The sequence below is a fragment of the Dasypus novemcinctus genome, chromosome 12 (genome assembly GCF_030445035.2).
Source record: "Dasypus novemcinctus isolate mDasNov1 chromosome 12, mDasNov1.1.hap2, whole genome shotgun sequence".
Taxonomy (NCBI): Eukaryota; Metazoa; Chordata; class Mammalia; order Cingulata; family Dasypodidae; genus Dasypus; species Dasypus novemcinctus.
In genome coordinates, this window is record NC_080684.1 from 59,406,282 (window position 1) to 59,414,904 (window position 8,623).

The window sequence follows — 8,623 nt, forward strand, 5'->3', positions numbered from 1 at the left end:
TTTTCACCTTATTTTATTTCTTTTCTTTCTTTCATATTTCCCTCTTCCATTGTTTTTCTTCATTCTACCTTCTCTTGTTTGCTCTTCATTTTGTTTCTTCTCATTTTTCCAGTCTTTCATTTTATTTATTTTTTCCTGTTTCTTTTTTTTTTAATTACACCTTGTTTATTCTTATTCCTTTTTATCTTTTATGGTTTTTCACTATTATTACTTATTTGTTTTCCTGGCTCTTTTATGGTTCCTTTTCCATCCTTTTATTATTATTATTATTCTCTTCTTTCTTTCCTTTTTTATGGTCTTAATATTTTTGGGGGAGAATACAGACAACTACAAGGTATAGAATAAGTGGAACCAAGTATCAAAGGGGATCCTTAACACAAAATGAAATGACATAAAACCCAGGAGTAGAAAGAAAAGCTAACCAACTGAATAAACCCATCAAGATAAACAGATGCTTAGATGCCAGCAAAAAATTACAAGCCATACTAAGAAACAGGACGACGTGGCCCAGTCTAATGAACAAACTAAAAAGCAGGAGGAGATGCAGAATGTGGAAGAACTATCAAGGATGTCCAAACAATTATCATGAAGCAACTTATTGAAATGAAGGAAGAGATAAAGGATATTAAGAAGACACTGGGGCACTGGGGGAAGATGAAGAAACCATAAACATACATAAAACAGTAACAGATCTGGGATTGCTGGGAAGATGGTAGATTAGAAAGACACAGGATTCTTTCCTCTCACAGAAAAATAGCTAGAGGACAGGCAAAAATGGCCTGGAAGAAAAAGTTTTCAGATGTAAGACACCAGGGGAAGGCTAGACACTGCCCAGAAAAGAGAGAGGCACAGGGAAGGAAGCTGGACAATAGATCATGAGCAGCCCGCAGCTGTAGCTGCTAGTGCTCCTTCTTTAACCTAGAGGAGAAGGCATTGAATTCTCCCCTCTGGGGCCTTCCACCTACCCAGGAAACGGAAGAGAGAGGGATGCAGCCTAAGGCTGATTCAATTTTTGATCCACAACTTTGTTCTGCTGTCTCCAATGGCCCAGGCCAGATGGGGCTGGGCCATTTTTTGCGTGGGAGCCTGCATGGGACTAAAGAGAGCCCGTCTTCTCAAAGGACCTCTCTGCTGATCAGGACTGGTTGTTGAGGATGCAGAGGGGAGTGGAAATGTTTCCCACCTGAGAAAAGAGTGGGGCCGCCAGCAAACTTTGGAGAATTGTCCCTGAGAAAGTTTGGTTTGCGAGGCTGTTAGCCTCCAGGCAGAAACCTCCCTCACATCCATCCTGTGTTGCTGCAAACTAACGCTGAACATGCTTTGAACTGAGAGGCAGGCCAGAGTGCCATCTGCTGGCAGACGAAGGAAGTGCATGTGAGGGGATTAAAAGTAAATAAAAGAGGCTTTTTCCGGCCTTTACAGCTTCCCTCTCCAAGGCCCTTGGAAGTGGGCCTGTAACCCATTAATGGGTCCAGGACCCAGATTTGAGCAACTAACAGGAACAACCCTAAAGACCTAGAACCAAGAACCAAAGAATGGCAATAATACAGTCTTCTGCCACAAAATCCCTATGAAAAAGAGAAAAATTGAGCAACAGAGTAAATTCACCATCATAATCAGATGCCTAGATGTCAGCAAAAAATTACAAGCCATAAATAAGAAAATGGAAGAGTGGCAAAGCAAAGGAATATATCAAAGTCACAGATGAGACACAGGATTTGAAACAACTAGTCAATGAGATTCACACAAATTTCCAAAATCAAGTATATGTGTTGAAAGACAATGTGGCTAAAGCGATAAAGGACCTCAAGAAAACACTGAGCAAGCACAAAGAAGAATTTGAAAACCTGAATAAAAACGTGCCTGAGCTCATGGGAATGAAAGACACAACAAGTGAGATTAAAAAACACATCAGAAGGGAGCTAAGGTGGCTCAAGCAATTGAGTGCCTCTCTCCCACATAGGAAGGTAATCCTGGGATTGGTTCCCAGTGCCTCCCAAAGAGAAGATGAGAAAAGAAGACAAGAGACACAGAAGAACGCACAGCGAACAGACACGGAGAGCGGACAGTGAGTACAAACTGTGATGGGGATGTGTGTTTAAAAGGAGAAATGAGTTTATATGGCTACGAGTTTCTAAAAAAGAGTCTGGAGGCTGGCAGAAGGTTTGCCCTCATGCACAACTGAGCAGAGTCAGAGAGACAGATAAAGCAGATACAACCCCCAGATATTGGTTCCTTTGAGGGCTAAAGAGACCCATGGGAGTTATGGTCATGGCCGATGGGGTTAACTACCAGGGCAGATGGCCCCTCTTTGGAAATGGTGTTTATGTGTGATGAATCTGGACTCAGATGGGATCTCCCTTCATAAGACTTTCATGCTAATGTGCTGGAGGTGCAGTTAATGTTGGGGTTTAAGATATATTTAGGGGATTTGAATCTCTGGACTGACAATGTGATAGCCAGATCCTGAGCCTCAACAGACTCCAGCACCTACAATCTGATTTATTGGACTTACCACACTCAGCTAAGATGGAGGTGAAGAAGGACAACCACCACACCATGGAGCCTAGAGTGATTACAACTGAAAATGGGAGGATTGCATCCAGCATCCAGGTGGAATCTGAGCCTCCTCTTGACATAAAGGTGCAATGGACACAACCAATCCAGTGTCCACATAGAAGAGGTGGCATTGGATTGGGAAAAGTGGACATAATGGACAAAGGGTATGGGGAAAGGCAGGAAGAGATGAGAGGTGGAGGCGTCTTCGGGACATGGAGCTGCCCTGGATGGTGCTTCAGAGGTAATCACCGGACATTGTAAATCCTCACAGGGCCTACATGATGGAATAGAGGAGAGTATGGGCCATGATGTGAACCAATGTATATGAGGTGCAGAGGTGCCCAAAGATGTACTTACCAAATCCAATGGATGTGTCATGATGATGGGAACGAGTGTTGTTGGGGGGGGGGAGAGGGGGGGTGGGGGGGTGGGGTTGAATGGGACCTCACATATATATTTTTAATGTAATATTATTACAAAGTCAATAAAAAATTAAAAAATTAAAAATAAATAAATAAATAAATAAATAACTCTTTAAAAAAAGAGAGAGAGAATGAGATCTGTATTAGTCAGCCCAAGGGGTACTGATCAAAATACCAGAAATTGGTATGTTTTATAAAGGGTATTTTTTGGGGGTAGTTGCTTACAGATACCAGGCCATAAGCATAAGTTACTTCCCTCACCAAAGTCTACTTTCACATGTTGGAGCAAGATGGCTGCCAATAACTGCGTGGGTTCAGGCTTCCTGGGTTGCTCTGGGCTCAGCTCCTCTGTTTTCTCCACAGTCAGCTGTAGACTATGAGGTGCTCTAGGCCTTGCCTCTCTCCACAAGGTCAGCCGTAGACTATCAGGTGAATGGCTGTCTCTTCCCTGGGGCTCCAGCTTAAGGCTTCACCACCAAAATCCAACATCAAAACTCCAACATAAAAAACTCTCAGCTCTGTCCTTTTCCATGTCTTTTATCTGTGAGTCCCCATCCATCAAGGGTGCCCTAATGACATGGCCCAATCAAAGCCCTACTCATAACTTAATCACACCCAGGTACAGACCAGATTACAAACATAATCCAATATCTACTTTTGAAATCCCCATAACCATATCAAACTGCTACAAGATCCTTAGAAAAGTCATGTAAAAAATTCAATATTCCTGTATATACTCTATGATTGACGCTATGCATTAATGTGGTACCTTTGTTAAAATTGATGAAAGATTATTAAAAGAGTATTATTAACTATGAAAAAAATATATTAGAGGTGAGCAGATGTGTCTCAAGTGGTTGAGCACCTGCTTCCCACATGGGAGGGCCTGGGTTTGGTTCCTGGTGCCTCCTTAAAATATAAAAACAAACAACAAGCAGACAGATGAAAAAACCAACTCAGGGGAGCCAATACAGTGCAGTGGTCGAGTGCAGCTTCCCACTATGAGGTCAGGGGTTCAATCCCCAGCACCTGTACCTCAAAAAACAGACAAACAAAGAAACCAAAAAACATTAGAGGTATACAATAGCAGATTCAAAATGAAAGAAGAGAGAATAAGTGATAAAGAAGACAGGACAGCTAAAATTGAAGAGAGAAAAGAACAGAGAGAAAAAAATGGAAAAAAATTGAGCAGGGACTCAGGGAGTTGAACGGTAACACAAAATACAACATATGTGTCATGGGAGTTTCAGATGAAGAAGAGAAGGGAAAAAGGGCAGAAAGATTATTTGAAGAACTAATGGAGAAAGAAGTGAACTTACATGTCCAAGATACAATCAGAATAAATCCAAATAGACCTATTCTAAGACAAACACATATGACTTAGAATGTCAAATGTCAAAAATAAAGAGAAAATTCTGAGAGCAGCAAGGGAGAAGCAAACCATCACATACAAGGGATGCCCAGGAGGACTTAGTGTGGATTTCTCATCAGTGACCATGGAGGTGAGAAAGCAGTGTTATGATACAATTAGGATACAGAAAGAGAAAAACCACCAGCCAAGAACTCTTTATCCAGCAAAACTGTCCTTCAAATATGAAGGTGAATATAAAATATTCACAAATAGAAATTAAGAGAATTCATTAAAAAGATCCACCTTTGCAGGAAATATTAAAGGAAGCCTTATAGTATGAAGGAAAAAGACAGGAAAAAGAGGCTCGGAGGAGAGTATAGAAGAAAGAATAGCACAAAAGTGTAAAAAGACAGATGAAATAAGATATGACATATGAAAACCAAAGAATAAAATAGTGTTAAGTAAATAATGCATCTCCAGTAATATAATTGGATATGAATGGATTAATCCATCCCTAATCAAAAGATATAAGCTCACAGAATGGACAAAAAAACCATGATCCATTCATATGCTGCTTACAAGAGGCTCACCTTAGACCCAGGGATATAAAGTGGCTGAAAGTGAAAGGTTGGAAAACAATATTCAACCCAAACAATAACCAAAAAAGAGCAGGGGTAGCTCTAAAAAATTGGACAAAATAGTCTTTAAATGCAAAAAATAAAAATGAAAAAATTAGATACAGAAGGCCATTATATATTAATCAAAGGAACAATCAGTCAAGAAGAAATAACAGTCACAAATGTCTATGCACCTAACCAGTATGCCGCAAAATACGTGAGGCAAACACTGGCAAAATTGGAGGGAAAAACAGACATCACTGCAATAATAGTTGGAGACTTCAACATACCACTCACATATTAGGTAAAATAACTAGAGAGACGATCAACAATGAAACAGAAAATCAGAACAGTATGGTAAATGAGCTAGACCTAACAGACATATACAGAATGTTGCATCCCAAATCAGCGATTATACATTCTTCTCAAGTACTCATGGAACTTTCTCCAGGATAGACCACTAGTTAGGTCACAAGGCTGTCTGAATAAATATAAAAATATAGAAATTATACAAAGCATGTTCTCAGATCATAATGGAATTAAACTGGAATTCAATAATAGATGGAAAAGGAGAAAATTTGCAAATGTGTAGAGTCTGAACAACACATTCCTAAACAATCATTAGGTCAAAGAAGAAATTATAAGTGAAATTAGTAAATATATTGAGACAAATGAAAATGAGAACACAACACATAAAAACTTATGGGATAGAGTGAAGGCAGTGCTGAAAGGGAAATTTATGGCCCTAAACCATATTTATATTATTATATTAAATATAGTCTATATTAAAAAAAGAAGAAAGAGCTAAAATCAAAGATCTAACTGAACAACTGGAGAAACTAGAAAAAATCAGCGAACCATCCCCTAAGCAAGCAGAAGGAATGAAATAATAAAAATTAGAGCTGAAATAAATGAAATAGCAAACAAAAACCAATAGAGAAAATCAACAAAATAAAAAACTGGCCTTTTGAGAAAATCAATAAAATTGACAAACCCTTAGCTAGACTAATAAAGAAAAAAAGAGAGAAGATGCAAATAAGTCCAATCAGAAATGAAAGTGGGGAAGTTATGATTGACCCCAAGAAATAAAAAAGGATCATAAGAGGATATTGTGAGAAATTGTATGCCAAAAAATTAGACAATCTAGATGAAATGGACAAATTCCTAGAAATGCACAAATAACCTACACTGATGCCAAAAGAAATACAAGGACTCAAAAACCAATCAAGAGTGCGCGCCGCCGCGGCAGCTGGTGTGGGGTTGAGTCAGTTGCGAGACCGGAGCTGCTGACCTGTCCGGCGGCCGACCCAGCAGCGCCAGGGCGACAGGCGGAGGCGAGCCGGGAGCCGGAGCTGGGCCCGGCGGTAGAGCGAGTCCGAGCCGGCGCCGTCCCCGCCCCTGCCGGCAAACCGCCGCCGCGGGCGCGCCCCCGCTCTGCGCTGTCTCCGATGGCGTCCGCCTCCGGGGCCATGGCGAAGCACGAGCAGATCCTGGTCCTCGACCCGCCCACAGACCTCAAATTCAAAGGCCCCTTCACAGATGTAGTCACTACAAATCTCAAATTGCGAAATCCATCAGATAGAAAAGTATGTTTCAAAGTGAAGACTACAGCACCTCGTCGGTACTGTGTGAGGCCCAACAGTGGAATTATTGATCCAGGGTCGACTGTGACTGTTTCAGTAATACTGCAGCCTTTTGACTATGATCCAAACGAGAAGAGTAAACACAAGTTCATGGTACAGACAATTTTTGCTCCACCAAACACTTCAGATATGGAAGCTGTGTGGAAAGAGGCAAAACCTGATGAATTAATGGATTCTAAATTGAGATGTGTATTTGAAATGCCCAATGAAAATGATAAGTTGAATGATATGGAACCTAACAAAGCTCTTCCATTGAATGCATCTAAACAAGATGGACCCATGCCAAAACCACATAGTGTTTCACTCAATGACACTGAAACGAGAAAACTAATGGAAGAGTGTAAAAGACTGCAGGGAGAAATGATGAAACTATCAGAAGAAAATCGACACCTGAGAGATGAAGGCTTAAGGCTCAGAAAGGTAGCACATTCGGATAAACCTGGATCAACCTCAGCTGCATCCTTCAGAGATAATGTCACCAGTCCTCTTCCTTCACTTCTCGTTGTAATTGCAGCCATTTTCATTGGATTCTTTCTAGGGAAATTCATCTTGTAGAGTGAAGCATGCAGAGTGCTATTTCTTTTTCTTTTTCTTTTTTTTTCTCTTGACCAGAAAAAGATTTGTTTACCTACCATTTCACTGGTAGTATGGCCCACAGTGACCATTTTTTTTGTGTGTACAGCGTCATATAGGCTTTGCCTTTAATGATCTCTTACGGTTAGAAAACACAATAAAAACAAACTGTTCAGCTAATGGACAAATTGTATATTCCCAGATCACCAATAGCAGATGTCAGTTGCACATTCAGTCCTTTATGAAATTCATAAATAAAGAATTGTTCTTTCTTTGTGGTTTTAATAAGAGTTCCAGAATTGTTCAGAGTCTTGTAAATGTTATTTTAATAATCCCTTTAAATTTTATCTGTTGCTGTTACCTCTTGAAATCTGATTTATTTAGATTGCTAATCCCACTCATTCAGGAAATGCCAAGAGGTATTCTGTGGGGAAATGGTGCCTCTTACATTGTAAATTTTCTCCTTTACCTTTGCTAATATCATGGCAGAATTTTTCTTATCCCCTGTGAGGCAGTTGTTGACTGAGTTTTTCATCCTGTCCCATGGTATTTAACATAAAAAAAAAATAAAACTGTTAACAGATAAAAAAAAAAAAAAAAAAAAAAAAAAAAAAACCAATCAAATTTAGAGAGACTGAATCAATCATCAAATATCTCCCAGCAAAGAAAAATACAGGACCAGATGGCTTCACAGGTGAATTCTACCAAGCATTTTGAAAAAAATTAATGCCAGTCCTGTTAAAATCTTCCAAAAAATTAGAGGAAATTACCCAACACATTTTATGAAGCAAACATGAACCTAATACCAAAACCATATAAAGATGCTACAAGAAAAGAAAATTATAGACTAATCTCTCTAATGAACATAAACACAAAAATTCTCAACAAAATAGTTGTAAATTGAATGCAACAGCATATCAAAAAAATTAGACACCACAACCAAGTGAGATTTATTCCTGTTATGCAAGGGTAAGTCAACATAAGAAAAGCAATTAACAATAATACACCACATTAACAAATTGAAGGGAAAAAAAACTACACAAATTATCTCAATTGATGCAGAAAAGGCATTTGACAAATCCAGCATCCTTTCTTGATAAAAAATACTTTAAAAAACAAGACAGATACAGGATATTATATATCCTGCCATAACCCACTGAATGGACTGGAAAAGAGCGTAAACTACAACATAAACTGTAATCTATGCTGTGTAGCAATGCTCCAAAATGTACTCATCAAATGCAATGAATGTACCACACTAATGAAAGGAGTTGTTGATATGGAAGGAATGGATGGTGTGGGGAGTGTGGTATATGGGAACTCATATTTTTTAATGAAACATTTTGTGTGATCTGTGTATCTATTAAAAAAAAGTAATAAAAAAGAAATAAAAAAGAAAACAATTCCACTTACAATAGGATCAAAAAGAATAAAATAATTAGAAATAAATAAAAAAGA

General features: G+C 39.0%; 1 protein-coding gene across 1 annotated transcript; it reads left to right on the forward strand.

The window, feature by feature from the left end:
* The first annotated feature begins 6,184 nt into the window (after positions 1–6,184).
* LOC131280622 (vesicle-associated membrane protein-associated protein A) lies at positions 6,185–7,744 on the forward strand. Its single transcript, XM_058308464.2, has one exon. It carries the CDS (start codon positions 6,398–6,400, stop codon positions 7,145–7,147), a length of 750 nt encoding a protein of 249 aa, XP_058164447.1. The 5' UTR covers positions 6,185–6,397; the 3' UTR covers positions 7,148–7,744.
* The last annotated feature ends 879 nt before the right edge of the window (positions 7,745–8,623 follow it).

Coding starts and splice junctions, on each gene's coding strand:
- LOC131280622 (XM_058308464.2), top strand. CDS start 6,398: ATGGCGTCCGCCTCCGGGGCCATGGCGAAGCACGAGCAGATCCTGGTC.